Source organism: Microcaecilia unicolor, chromosome 1 (genome assembly GCF_901765095.1).
Source record: "Microcaecilia unicolor chromosome 1, aMicUni1.1, whole genome shotgun sequence".
NCBI classification, from domain to species: Eukaryota; Metazoa; Chordata; class Amphibia; order Gymnophiona; family Siphonopidae; genus Microcaecilia; species Microcaecilia unicolor.
Genome location: NC_044031.1, coordinates 543,242,576 through 543,257,353, shown reverse-complemented (window position 1 = coordinate 543,257,353; position 14,778 = coordinate 543,242,576). Strand labels below are relative to the sequence as shown.

The 14,778-nt window shown below is 41.4% G+C and overlaps 1 protein-coding gene across 3 annotated transcripts in view; it reads right to left on the bottom strand.

The window, feature by feature from the left end:
• Positions 1-14,778, bottom strand: part of NDUFAF6 (NADH:ubiquinone oxidoreductase complex assembly factor 6) — a 64,804-nt gene that overhangs the window by 24,279 nt on the left and 25,747 nt on the right. For all 3 annotated transcript variants that reach the window (XM_030216855.1, XM_030216869.1, XM_030216861.1), the window contains 3 exons: positions 13,981-14,083; positions 10,076-10,209; positions 9,007-9,108 (listed from right to left, as the gene is read on the bottom strand). In XM_030216855.1, the coding sequence (XP_030072715.1) occupies positions 9,007-9,108; positions 10,076-10,209; positions 13,981-14,083 (339 nt within the window). The remainder of the gene's footprint in view (positions 1-9,006; positions 9,109-10,075; positions 10,210-13,980; positions 14,084-14,778) is intronic.

Here is a 14,778-nt window from a genome sequence, read left to right as displayed (position 1 = left end):
TGAGATCTTGTATAAGGGTCATGAGTTCCCCAAAACCTGCTGCTGTGTCTCTTGGTAGATTGCGTTGCATATCCTGCAGCATAGCTTGCAAATCGTGCTTAGTAAAGGGATCAGTAAGCCCCTGCTGCAAGAGATCACCCAGTTCAAGAACACCACCCTGTTCTGATACAGTAGGCTCCGTGGCTTCCTCGACTCCTACGCCACGTGAGCCTCTGAGGTCAGCTCTACTTGGATGGTGAAAAAGTGTTTAATCGCACTTGGCTTGCATTTTGACATTCTGTGTTCAGAAACAATTATACCTTACACCTTGTGATGGAAATCTGACCCAGTGGAAAGTCCCAGTAAGCTTTATTTCTCCTTTTTTTAAAACAGGATTCAACGGAGCTTCAGGCTGAAGTGGCCATCATGCTGATGAAGTCACTGGAAGCCCCTCACAGAAAGGTAGTATAATCAAAAATCCCCCCCCCTTTCTTTTTTCACCTTTCTCTTGTCCTCCGATACTGAGAATAATGAATGACCCTCGCATCAGAGGTGTTTCAAGGTCACCTGTGACCTTGGTGCCTCAGTGATCTTGACTCTGTGCTCTAATGAAGTGTCATGTCGATGCACCCCAACCTCTGTCTAGCATTCAGCATTACAAGCCTTCAGCATCAAAGTTAAGAAATAATCCTTCCTCTTTCTTCAGGCAGGACTCTGATTATTGGTCCTGATTGTCTTGTCATGGAGTGGATAGGAAGCTGCCGGTTCCCCTTAAATACACTCCTTTACAGGGCCATATTAAGAAACCTAGCTCTGAAGGCTTAGCAGGGAGGGTGTGGTTTAAATCTGGCTAGATAAAACTCCAAAGGAGAAAAGCAAGGGAGGATTAGGGAAGACAGAAGCACATTGGGACTGTGGGGTCTGGCAGAAGACAAGTCCATGTGAAGCTTTGATATTAAAGTCTTTTGACAATAACTTACAATTTACCATGCCTATGAAGTGAACAGGCTTCAGCATATCTTATGGAAAGTTAATAGAGATTTTTTTTAAACATATGGTTGTGTCTGTGAAGGCTCCATGCCCTATCTTGGCTCACACTAATCACATTCCTGTACTGATGCTTGATGTCAAGAGTAAATAGAGTACCTCTCAATAATGACCCATCCCTAGCGTCTGATGCAGCTCTGGGACCAAGAGAGACAGATGCTTCCAATGCTAAAGTCATGTACTGGACTTCTCAGCATCAAGAATACATTTGTGCTGCTTCTCTCAAGCACAATGACCTTTTTGAAGATCTGTGAACATAATTTACAGTGAAAGGGAACATGGTCAGGCTCCAGGCATTCAAGGCACCAGTTATGGGTATCTATAATGAATATGGCCCTGTTGCACAGGATGAACTTCCATAGAGAGCAGTTTTATGGGACACCTCATTTGGGAAAACAGCAGTGACAAAATCAAATGACTTAAGTATCCTGACAAGGAGCCTGAGGTCCTAATTAAGGACTATACTAGGTGATGTAAAGTGAAAAATATAAAGGAAATCTGAAGATGACCAAGATTCTATCTGGGACACTAACAGGGAAGAAGTGCCACAAAAAAAAAAAAAAGCTTACAAAAAAAAGTGCTGATTAGTGTAAGAAACTGTCTTGAGGTGAGCTCTCGTGATGTATGTCCAACCAGCTCCATCGAAGATGAATACTGAGGTGATTTTGTTTGATAGCAGCAGGTGAAAATGGCATGCATGCATGATGGACAACTCAAAAGCTTCCAGTATTTACTAAGCTAGAGAAGCATTCTGTGCAGGCTCAACCAGTGACGTCACCTATGCTGTGAGGATTTGTATCCAGCTTGTCCACAGAGAAAGCATGATTACTTGACATTCTGGTGTTTTTATAGTTTGCCTCAATCATATTTTACTGTAACTTTCCAATGACTCATCTGTCATAAGAACATCCATACTTGGTCAGATCAATGGTCCATCTAGCCCAGTATCCTGCTTCCAGCAGTGGCTAATCCAGGACACAAGTATCTGGCAGAAACCCAATTAGTAGCAACATTCCATGCTTCCAATCCTGGGGCAAGCAGAGGCTTCCCCCATGTTCACCTCAAAAATTAGACTATGGACTTTTCCTACAGGAACTTGTCCAAACCTTTTTTAAACCCAGATACTCTAACCGCTGTTACCACATCCTCCAGTAGCAAGTTCCAGAGGTTAACTATTCTTTGTACTTTTTGAAAGAGTGAAAAATTGATTCATTTCTATCTGTTCTACACCACTCAGGATTTTATAGACCTCAATCATCATATCCCTCCTCAGCCATCTCTTCCAGCTGAAGAACACTAACCTATTTAGCCTTTCCTCGTATGTGAGGAGTTCCATCCACTTCATCATTTTGGTCTCTCTTCGCTGAACCTTTTCTAATTCCACTATTTCTTTTTTGAGATACGGTGACCAGAACTGAACATAGTACTCAAGGTGAGGTTGCACCATGGAGTGATACAGAGGCATTATAGTATTCTCGGTCTTATTTACCATCCCTTTCCTAATAAGTGCTAGCATCCTGTTTGCTTTTTTGGCCGTTGCCACATACTGGGCAGAAGATTTTGGTGTATTGTCTATAATGACACCTAGATCTTTTTCTTGAGTGCTGACTCCTAATGTGGACCCTAGCATCAGGTAGCTATGATTTTGGATTATTCTTCCATGTGAATCATTTGTCCACATTAAATTTCATCTGCCATTTGGATGCCCAGTCTTCCAGTTTCCTAAGGTCTTCCTGCAATTTTTCACAGTCCGCATGTGTTTTACAACCTTGAATAGTTTTGCGTCAACTGCAAATTTAATCACCTCACTTGTCGTTCCATTTTCCAGATCACTTATAAATATATTAAATAGCACCGGTCCCAGTACAGATCTCTGTGGCACTCCACTATTCACCCTCCTCCATTGAGAGTAATGGCCATTTAACCCTATCATCTGTTTTCTGTCCAATAACCAATTCCTAATCCACAGAAGAACATTGCCCCCTAACCCGTGACTTTATAATTTTCTCAGGAGTCTCTCATGAGAAACTTTGTCAAAAATTCTGAAAAAACAGATACAATATAATCCACCAGCTCACCTTTATCCACATGTTTACTTCCTTATGCCCCTCCCCCCTCTGCTATCTTCCCAGCCCATCTCTCTTTTATCATCCCAAAGCAGGGCATACTCTCTCTCTTTTATCCCAAATCAGGAGATAAAGTTCCGTACAAAGAAATCAGATATTAACTCTCACCGGAAGCTTCACAGCATTTCTAGTAAACATGCCTAGAAATTCACTTTTTGATAGAAGCATTAGGACATGAGACTCTCAGCTAAAGCGAACATTTTCTGTCTTCCTACAACTTCAGTGCTATAAAAAGAGGGCAAAGCTGGTATGAATCATAAATCAGCAAGCCATCTAAAATTTCCCTAAAGTGACAAGCTAATGGAGAACATTCTGAAGACAAAGTCTAGTTTCATGGATATTTATCTTTAATTTGTGAGACGTTAGTCATCGTAGTACATACAAAAGACAGGTAATTAATTTCTGCTTAAAATAGATAATTTCTGAGCTTATCTTTGGTGAACAAAGTACAAAAGGTGGAGAGAGAAAAGCAAAAGGCCCCGATATCTATAGTGTAGGCAATGAGCCTGAAATGCACATAGAGACAGGGATCCACAAAACATTTGCATCTCTCAATGCTTACCTTCACCTCTTCTCCCCTATTAGCTCCAGTCTATGATTGCTAGCTCATTTTACATAAAGGCATTCTTTTAAACCTTTGAAGGCACTTAAAAGGTGTCAAGGGTGGTGCAGGGTACAGCTCCAGGGTAGGTAAAAGAGGCTCCATGAATCAAATACTCAGTTCAACTGCTTAGAGATTTCTCGAGAGGGGGAGGGTAGATACATTTTTGGGGATCCTACTGTTATAGGAGCCAGTTCTGTGGGTGCTTGAGCACCCCCAATATTAAACAAATTCCTTGACGATATCCAGGGAGGGGTAATTTCCATTAGCTTTAGCACCTCCAATAATTTTGAAAAGTTGGCTCCTATGCCTACTGTAGTTGAAATATTGTCCTTTTTGACTGCAAGGGAGAGAACTGTTTCATGTTATTTTGTGGCAAGAAGTTGGAGATTTTGTAATTTCAAATTCTGAGAGGTGTAGAATGGGTAGAAGTGAATTGATTTTTCACTCTTTCAAAAAGTACAAAAACCAGGGGACACTCGATGAAATTACATGGAAATACTTAAGCTCTGGAACTTGCAGCCAGCAGTTAGTGTATCTGGGTTTAAAAAAGGTTTGGACAAGTTCCTGTAGGAAAAGTCCATAGTCTTTTACTGAGATGGACATGGAGGAAGTCACTGCTTGCCATGGGATTGATAGCATGGAATGTTTCTACTAATTGGGTTTCTGCCAGGTACTTGTGACCTGGATTGGCAACTGTTGGAAGCAGGATACTGGGTTAGATGGACCATTGGTTTGACCCAGTATGGTTATTCTTATGTTCTTAAGTAAAATGGGACCTGTGAAAAATAGCAGGAGTGTTTAGGGATGTTCGCTCTCAGACCCTTTTACAAAGGTGCGGTGGGCTCTACGCTCATGCAGCATGTGCCAAAATGTGACTATCGCCAGGCTAGCATGTCCCTCTGGCGGTAATTTCAGATTTGGGGCATGGCCATACCGCCAGGACAAATGATTTTTTGCTTCCTACCACGCGTGGCATTCCCAGCATTAACCAGCAGTTAGCACGCGCTGACCAGTCACCGCACTTGAGCCCTTACTGCTGGATCAATGGGTGGCGTTAAGGGCTCAGGCCATAAACAGGTATGTGCTGGTTTCAATTTTACTGCAGGCTCTTTTCCCGGCTCATTGGAAAAAGCCTTTTTTCCCCGACATGGTAAAAACTGGCCCAGCACACGCCCACACTACCGCAGGCCACTTTTTGCCGTGGCTTAGTAAAAGGACCCCTCTGATTTTTGTATTCTATCAAAGTTGACTGTTTCTTTTATTGTGGAAACTAGGTATCGTTTCACATGTTGTTGTCTGCTTCGTCTAATACAGATGATTTAAATATAAAATAGGAGTTAATGGTAAAACAACACATCTGCTCATGTTGATAACTAGGCCCTATAATCTGGTAAATTATTAATTTCCTAGTATAGACTGTTGAGTTCTATCAGATCATATAACAGTGACTTGCTCGATCTTAAATTTTATATACACACTCCTGTGTGGGTTTTCTTTTTCGAATCAGAATTTCTTTACAGACACATCTATATGTTTTTATACTACTACAGAACATTGCTATAATGGGATGTATGCAGAGCCTTAGCTTGTAACTTACAAGGGGGGGAGGTATTCATGTGGGCAGAGCATGAAAAGGGTATGGGCACTGTTTTCAACTTATACATGTAACTTATAGAACATTGTAAATTACAAGCACAGCTTGCTGCTCTTAGGCGTACCTATTTACACTTGCCATTGATATAGTGCAAGTAGGCATGCCAAAACATAGGTGCACCGATGCCATTATACAATATTAACATACAGAATTTATGCTCAGTGCACAGCATTAGATGCCTACAGTTATAGAATTGTCTCTTTACTGTTTCAACAATTTTTTTTGGTTTCTACTAGGAAATTATCTGTTACCTTTAACTCTGCTTTCTGGAATCTGTCTTGGGGATGTATACTTTATGTGAACTGTTATGACCTCAGTCAAAAACTTCACCTTTTTTCCATCCTTTAAATCTAAACTTCTATTACACTGAGCAACCAATTCTCATTACCATCCAGGCCCATCTTATTTTGTGGAAAATTGTCTCTTGAAAATGTCCTTTAAATTTGCAAATCCCTACCCACTGGGATTATTTTTCTCTGGCCACTTTGAAGAATGGCACATCTTCGTTGCATTACGGTCTCCAGCTCTAGCTTTGCCTTAGCCTAAAGGGAATAGATGACTTGTGCAAAGTTGAAAACAGATCTCTAACCCTATGGAGCTCCTACAGAGTTACATAGTGAATGATGGCAGATAAAGACTTGTATGTTCCAGTCTGCCCAAAAAGTGTGGTCAGAGCCGTACTTGCTGCTCTGTGCAGGTTACGCCTCTCTAATCCCTGTTTAAAATGTGTGAAGTTCACTGAAGTCTTGCTTTGACTTCATCTTCTTTCTATATAGGATCCTCTGTTTATTCCTTGCATTTTTGAATTCAGTCATTGTTTTGTATTCACCACCTCCACCAGGAGGGGCATTCCAGGCAACCACCATCCTCTCTGTGAAAATGCATTTCCTGATGTTACTCCTAAGGGCAACCACCCTGCAATCTCAGTTCATATCCTTTAGTTCTACCACTTCTCTGTCTTTGAAAAGATTTGTTATTACATTAATACCTTTCAAGTACTTAAATGTCTGTATCATATCTAGCCTGTCCCTTTTTTCCTCTAAAGTACACACACTTACAGGTCTTTGAGTCACTTCATATATCTTTCAGCGCAAACCCCATACCACTTTTGTCTCCTTCCTCTAAACTGCTTCAAGTCTTTAAGTCTTCAAGGCCAAGGTATCGGCCTGCTTATCTGACATTGCTGCCTGGATGTCCAACCACCACCTGAAGCTAAACATGGCCAAAACCGAGCTCCTCATCTTTCCACCCAAACCCACCTCTCCTCTTCCTCCACTCTCTATCTCAGTTGATAACACCCTCATCCTCCCCGTCCCATCTGCCCGCAACCTCGGAGTCATCTTCGACTCCTCCCTCTCCTTCTCTGCCCATATCCAACAGACTGCCAAGACCTGTCGCTTCTTCCTCTTCAACATCAGCAAAATTCGCCCTTTCCTATCTGAGCACACCACACGAACTCTCGTCCAAGCTCTCATTACCTCTCGCCTTGACTACTGCAACTTGCTCCTCACCGGCCTCCCACTTAGCCATCTATCCCCCCTTCAATCCGTCCAGAACGCTGCCGCACGTCTTATATTCCGCCAGAACCGATATACTCACATCACCCCTCTCCTCAAGTCACTTCACTGGCTTCCGATTCAGATACCGCATTCAATTCAAGATTCTCCTCCTTACCTACAAATGCACCCGGTCTACTGCTCCTCACTACCCTCATCTCCCCCTATGTTCCCGCCCGTAACCTCCGCTCCCAGGACAAATCCCTCCTTTCAGTTCCCTTCTCCACCACTGCCAACTCCAGGCTCCACTCATTCTGCCTTGCCTCACCCTATGCCTGGAACAATCTTCCTCAACCCCTACGCCAAGCCCCCTCCCTACCCATCTTCAAATTTCTGCTTAAAGCTCACCTCTTCAATGCTGCTTTCGGCACCTAACCTTCCGTGAAATATAGCATGCCCTATTAGTCGGACTCTACACTTGTCTTTGACTGGACACTTGTCTCTAGATTGTACACCTGTCTTTTAGATTGTAAGCTCCTTGAGCAGGGACTGTCCTTCTATGTTTGAATTGTACAGCGCTGCGTAACCCTGGTAGTGCTTTAGAAATGTTAAATAGTAGTAGTAGTAGTATGTCCTTAGCGAGGTACAGCCTCCAAACTGAACACAATACTACAAGTGGGACCTCACCAACAACCTTCACACAGGAAGTAACAGTTCCTTTCTTCTGCAGGTTGTGCCTCTCTATGCATCCTTCTGGCCTTGGCCACCACCTTGTCACATTGTTTTGTTACCTTGAGATCCTTAGACACCATCATCCTAAGATCTCTTTCCTGGTCAGTGCTGATCAGCCTCTAGCCTATTGCCACGTACAGCTCCTTTGGATTTCTACACCCCAAGTGCATTAAGGTAGCAATTTTATAAAAGAGTGCCTAAATATAGGTAGTCCCTGATGTACTGCAGAGAGTCCCTATTCTGGAACAGCATCTGGGTGCACAGATTCCATTATAAAATACTGGCATAAACCCACATCAGCGCACCTAAATATAGTCTTGTCCATTTACGCCAGGTCAATGGCAGGTGTAAATGGGCACACCTAACTGCAGAGAACAATGCACACAACTTATTGTACCCATGTGTATGCCCCTTTACAGTAACACACTAAGCCACTTCTGCTCACCCTTATAGAAAATAGTACTTAGGGCAATTGCGTGTATAAGTGGTACTCTTTGCTGCAATTACACAGGCAAGATGCACAAAATTGCAAGCACATTTATAGAACTGCCTTTTAAATTTTTCACTGCCAAACATTAAATCATTCTACTAATTTTTGTAAATCAGTTCTCATGCTGTCCAATGCCCTCTGGAATTTGTTTCAAATCTTTGTGTTACCAGCAAAAAGGCAAAACATTTCCTTCTAATTCTTCAGCAACATCACTCACAAATATACTGAATAGAATTAGCCCCAGTACCAGTCTCTGAGGCACTCCTTACCTTTATTTCAGTAGCCTAAAGGCTAGTGAAGTGGCCTGAGAACCAGGGAACTGGGTTCAATTCCTACTGCAGCTTCTTGTGAATCTGGGCAAGTAGTCACTTAGCCTTTCTCATTGCCCCAGGTACAAAATAAGTACCTGTATATAATACGTAAACCACTTTGATTGTAACCACAGAAAGGCAATCCCATTCCCATTTTCTTTCCTCTGAGTGAATTCCATTTACCACCACCTTTTATCATCTGTCAATCAGTTTCTAATCCAGTTCACCACTTTTGGCCATAACTTCAGCCTGCTCATTTTATTCATGAGCCTCCAATAAGGAACTGTATCCAATAAGGAACTGTATCAAAGGCTTTATTGAAATCAAAGTAGGCTACACCTAGAATGTGTCCTCGAACCAGTTCTCTGGTCATCCAATGAAAGAAATTAGATTTTTCTGGCAGCTTAGTATAAGGCCCCCATAATTTGCTGTACATGTTTTCTTAAAATCTATGAGACTACTTTGTGTAAAATTATTGCACTACATAATTGAAGCTGGGCTGTAAAATATTCACTACAAAAAATGTAAAATTAAAATAGCATAAAACAGAGAAATAAAATCACTCACATGTTCCAGGTGAAGATGTGCTTGACTGGCAATGTCAAATATGACATCTCTGGCCTTTGTTTCTTCACGTCTTCGTATGAAATCTTCTTGGGAGACACCATGCTGAGAGAACCCCCCCCCCCCCCCCCACACACACATAATTTAAAACAGAGTAGGAAATCAACAGCATAGTTGAAAAATCATTGTACATTCTAGCTGAAATGATTAAAAAATAATTCCTATATCATTTCACAATTCTGAACTGTTAAAAGGTAGACCACCTGTAGACAGATGTGACGTTTAGACACAGAGGTGGAACAAGTTTTAGAAAAACCCCACAGGAGATTCCCTTTTATTTACACCTCTAGTTAAAATTATAACTAATACAACATAGAAGAGGCATTAATTACACTTCATTTTTCAGGCAAAGGCAGGTCTAGACAAGCAAACTGAAAAACACAGGAACAACCGCTCAAAAATAACTTCCTCTAGCTAAGTGGCATTTCCTCTCTACCATACAGCTTAGAACACAGAAATGAACAGATTGCCTCACATTCTCTTTGATAACATTCCATCTGAGATTCTTCATACATCTGCTTTTGCATTAGAGATCACCCATTTCTCTTTTATTGTAAACTAGAACTGTTGCAGGCTTAGTCCTATCTTTCAAACTGCTGTGTTGCTGCACAGCTTGATGTACCAGAGTAGAGACTGAAATCCAGCTCTCCAGTACTACTGTTCCTTAATCATTTCAAAATCTGGTTGCAGGCTCTCACATGCCTGTAATTTAACCATTTCTCTTCCTGTCTCCAATTGCTGATAACTGTAAATTTACTCTGCACTTTAGTGGAGACAAAGGGTTTCGGTTCTGCTGTACAATGGTGATGACACGTTGGAAGAAACTAAACAAAACCATGATCCAAGAGCGACACTGGGAGTGTAAGTAGCCAACCCCCAGGGAAACGCTCCAAAAACTAATACAAGGAATTATTTTCATAACCTGGCCATCATTTCAGTCAGAAAGAGTTGCTCGCTAAGATAAATAAAGGCACAGCTGTATACAACTGTGCCAGCTTTGGCGTTTTCTTACCAGCATACAAATGTCCATTGGAAGAAAAACTTTACGTCGACTACTGTGGTAAGGAACTGCTCTTAAACAGGTGACAATGCCTTGGGCTTTTCCAATGTGACTGGCAGCGTGGTCTGCATGGATGTCCTTAACCCCTGCATTTTGCAAAAATAAGCAAACAGTATGCGCTGCTCAATTGATAATCTTCCGAACGCAAAATAGAATATTTTTGCCACACTGTAAGCATGCATGATGGATGAACTTTACTTCAGATAGCACGATGGATGTGTTGCAAAACCTCTTCAAAGCCCTGGTCTACCACTGCAGATTGCATTTCATCCCTCCCTTCCAGACCTCAGTCTAATGCTGCCACTTCTCTCTCCTTCCTGGGCTTCAATTTAATTTGGAATTTATAATCCGCTTAGCCAGCAAATCAGTACAAGGTGTATTACACTAATAACATCAAATCATGTGTTTGATAATCTGCAACCTACTACCTCCTGTGCTACAGCAGTCCCCATTACATTCTCCTTCCTCCTGTGTCCCAATCTGCCAATGCTGTCTGTTCACTTTTCACTACAGCCAAACTAGTGATACAGACACTACCTCCCTGCAGAATCCTGATCTGCAAAGAGATTTGATACTGTCAAATGCCAGTCATTTTGTTTTTTTTCTTGATCTGTCATGCTTGCGAAATTCATGTCTGTAGCTATGCTCCTTCTGTTAAGGAGGATGAAATCATATCAAAAGCAGAATATTGTTATAAGAGGTAGAGATTCATAAATTTGGAGTACCTAATGGTTAGAGCAGTGAGCTGAGAACCAGGGAAGCCAGGGTTCAAATCCCATTGTGGTTCCTTGCAATTTTGGACAAGTCCCTTAACCCTCCATTGTCTCAGGTACAAAACTTTAAGCCCTTTAGTATTAAAAAAAATGTAGCTTGCCTTCAGTTACTTTTGAAAAAAAAAAAAAAAAGCATGACCTAAATCCAGAATCCCTTCCCGTTCCTACAAGTGTCCCCTACAAATTATAAAGGGGTAACTCTATAAGGAACCACCTAGGTTTTGGCAGCAAAGATGTGCTTAAATGCCAGCATACTAGTCATTTAAGAACTTAAATGGCATACAAAGATAAGTGTTTAAAATTTGAACAACGCCAAAAATACAATCACCACAAGCATGGAATCACATTTCTGAAAGTAAAAAACAGGAGTTTTTAGACCGATGAAAGATAAAAGTTCATGTGCAAAAGACATAGATACGACCTTCTTTGTGGGTCCGAGGTCTTTTCTCCCACAAAAATAACTGAAAATCAAAAATTATAAATAAAAAGTTTGAAGGGATCATTGAGGTAGCACTGGTTAAGATTTGCTGTATTGGTATTGTTTACCTTTGATAATACGACCAATGTTTGACTGCATTTCAGAGAGGAGGGGCATCCAATTATGTGTGAAGTTATATAATACTACAAATTTACATGTGTTTCTTCACAGTCTAGGAGGAAGGTTTAACCAGCTCTATGGCTGGTATAAGTGATCGTGCCTAAAAAAAAAGAAAAAAAGACATGGTGCATATTTGACCTGTTATGCTGATATTCTTTAAACCAGTGGTTTCCAAACCTGGTCCTGGAGGCACCCCAGCCAGTCAGGTTTTCAGGATATCCACAATGAATATTCATGAGATAGTTTTGCATGCAAATCTCTCATGAATATTTATTGTGGATATCCTGAAAACCTGACTGGCTGGGGTGCCTCCAGGACCAGGTTTGGAAACCACCGCTTTAAACTGTTGGGTATCTACTTTTCTTTACAGAATAGGCTTGAAACAGGTGCCTTCTTGGTAAATTACCCACTACAAGAAAACGGGCATCACTATAGAAGTTCCAAAGCCCTACTCAGAAGAAAAATGTGTTTCTTGGAATGGCATTCTTTAATGACAAAATCCCTCACAAAAATACATAAATTCTTATACATAATCTGCATTTACAATAAAAACGTTGCCATTGTCTTACCAGCATGCAAACGTCCACTGGAAGAAAAGCTTTTTTGTCGGCTACTGCTCTTTATTTACCTTTTGCTAAGCAGTATTCTTTATGCCTTTTTTAGCTTTCAACTACCTAAAGCAGCCTCTATTGGTAAATGGTGCAGTAAGTTAATTCTTAACTACCAGGAGGGGGATATTAACTCTGCTTTACATCACCCTACCAGAAAAGCCACCAATTGCTAAAAGTGTCATTGGCCAGGGAACAAACTGAAGCACCTGCTGGAATGTGGCTGACATGGACCCAAAATCTGGCCACTAGTACCACTGCTCAGTGACAGCAGACATAACCTGCCTTCTTATAAGCTGCAAAACACTGTCTCCGTCTTACCCCCCCCCCCCTCCCCCGGTAGGCCCAGGGAAAAGAGACAGCCTCATGCATCAAACCCTAAAGCTATATATAACATATAGATACTGGGCAAATTCTCCATTACTTACTCTCTTTTCTCATCTTAATCATGGTCCATCAAAAAAGTCACAGAGACTTTGCTGTTGAAGTGTGCCATTAAATAAAATATTAAATAAATTGAGTTAAATATGCACTTTGGTTATAATGTGAAGCTGGAAATAAAAGGACAGATCACAAAAATATGGTGGGCAGCTGTCGCCCTAGTAAAAGTGATCTAGGTGAGCAGCCACCACTGACTGGGCCAAAAACTTAACTTTATTGACTTTTAATATGATCTGATGAAAGTCGTTTTGTGACCTTAAAATAAGTTTGAAAAAAGTGAATAAACTGATAGCACTGGGAAGTTTTCTATTATTGACAACTACCTACATTTAACAGCATTATAGTTTTCACTAAGTATTCTGAAATGCTTTATTTTAAGAAAAAAAAAAAAAGGGGGGAAACATCTTCTATTTATGTTACCTCCTCTCATGGTCAAATTCCACTGATGCTTCTGGGCAGGAAATACCCCAGCCCCCATAGACAAAAAGGGGAGAATTGCTTTTCAACTCTGAGTGACCGACAGTGCACTCTCTCATTAAAGTGTATAATTTTGTTCATGTGAAAATGATTTGGAATGTGTAAGAAGATAAGACACAGCTATGTGCAGGGAGAGATGGAGCATGTTTCGAGTCCAGGCTGGCCACCTGAACAGAGGAACATGTGACCACATCCCCACGTCTCAAGCATTCTGTAATTTTCCTCAACTCTGAAAATGAGTTCTAAGCCTAATAAAAAGGGGAGCTCTGACCAGTGAAGTCAGAAGCTCATCTATGGATGGACGCATCGCATAGAAAGACCGCTCCTGGTCACGAGACTCTGGCTTCGCTGAAAAAGGGGCTTCTCTCAGCTGATGTAAAAAGCCTGGGTGACGTGGTGAGCAGTGATGTATGTATAGTTTATTACTGCTTCTTTTCCTGGTCTAGAAACTCCTTGCTTTGCTTGGATGTAGTAATTAATGACCAGTGATGTAATGATTGTTTCTTTTTAACTATAGATAGGTATTGTTTCTTTTCAGTCATACAGCTTAATCATTGTGTATATAGCTTAATCATTGTGTATCTTAGAACCTCTAATTAAAGTCTCATCTACCTAATACAAATCCAAAAGAATCCACAGTAATTGTTATGTAGTCTGTGTTAGTGCTGTGTCAGTGAGGCAAGCTGTAAAATCAGGTCAGGACCCCCAAAGTTCCAGGGCAGGGCCTCTTTGCTTATAGATACTACCATTCCTTAGCATGTATTTCCTTTCCTATCCTTCCCCCCTGTAGGCCCCCAAAGTACATGACCTTGCTGGCCTCCAAGGACAAGAGACTGCTGCTTATAGTACTATGGCATCAGGGCCTGTTGTATGAGCTAATAATTTTCCTCAAAATATCTACTGAACTTTCATACTGTCCCATTACACTTTTGTTTCCTCCAGCTGTCAATATTGGCATACCCAGTGTTTCCAGTACGAGGTAGAAAAGAGAGCTCTGTGTGTTCTCAGCATACGTTTCAAGATCCTGTATAGTGCGGTATGCTTGGTCATCCAAATTCTTTTCCTGAAATATTACAGAAAACAGATCATCATTTTCTGAATGTGTCTGCACTATGTTCCACTTACATGAGCACACTGCTCATACCCAAGGGTATTCTCCTTCTGTGAATAATGCTACAGTACTCTAGAGCAGTGATAAAGCACAAAAAGCTGGCTGGCCTGCTATCTTATTGCAACCATGGTAGCATCAGACACGCTAGCTACAAACATGTTGCATACTCATCCATTCAACATGTGAGTATGTTATATACAACTTATTTCTATATTCTGAACAAATCTAGTACAGGTGATATAATAATTACCTAGAATGTTTTAGCTAAAGTATTATTTACATAATTAGAGCAGACTACAATCATGGCAACCAGAAAGCGAATGCTACATACCTGTAGAAGGTATTCTCCGAGGACAGCAGGCTGATTGTTCTCACTGATGGGTGACGTCCACGGCAGCCCCTCCAATCGGAAACTTCACTAGCAAAGTCCTTTGCTAGCCCTCGCGCGGCCGTCTTCCCGCCCGAAACCGGCTCGAGCCGGCCAGTCCAGTATGTAGCAAGACAATACACTTCAAGGGAAGACACAACTCCAAAGGGGAGGCGGGCGGGTTGGTGAGAACAATCAGCCTGCTGTCCTCGGAGAATACCTTCTACAGGTATGTAGCATTCGCTTTCTCCGAGGACAAGCAGGCTGCTTGTTCTCACTG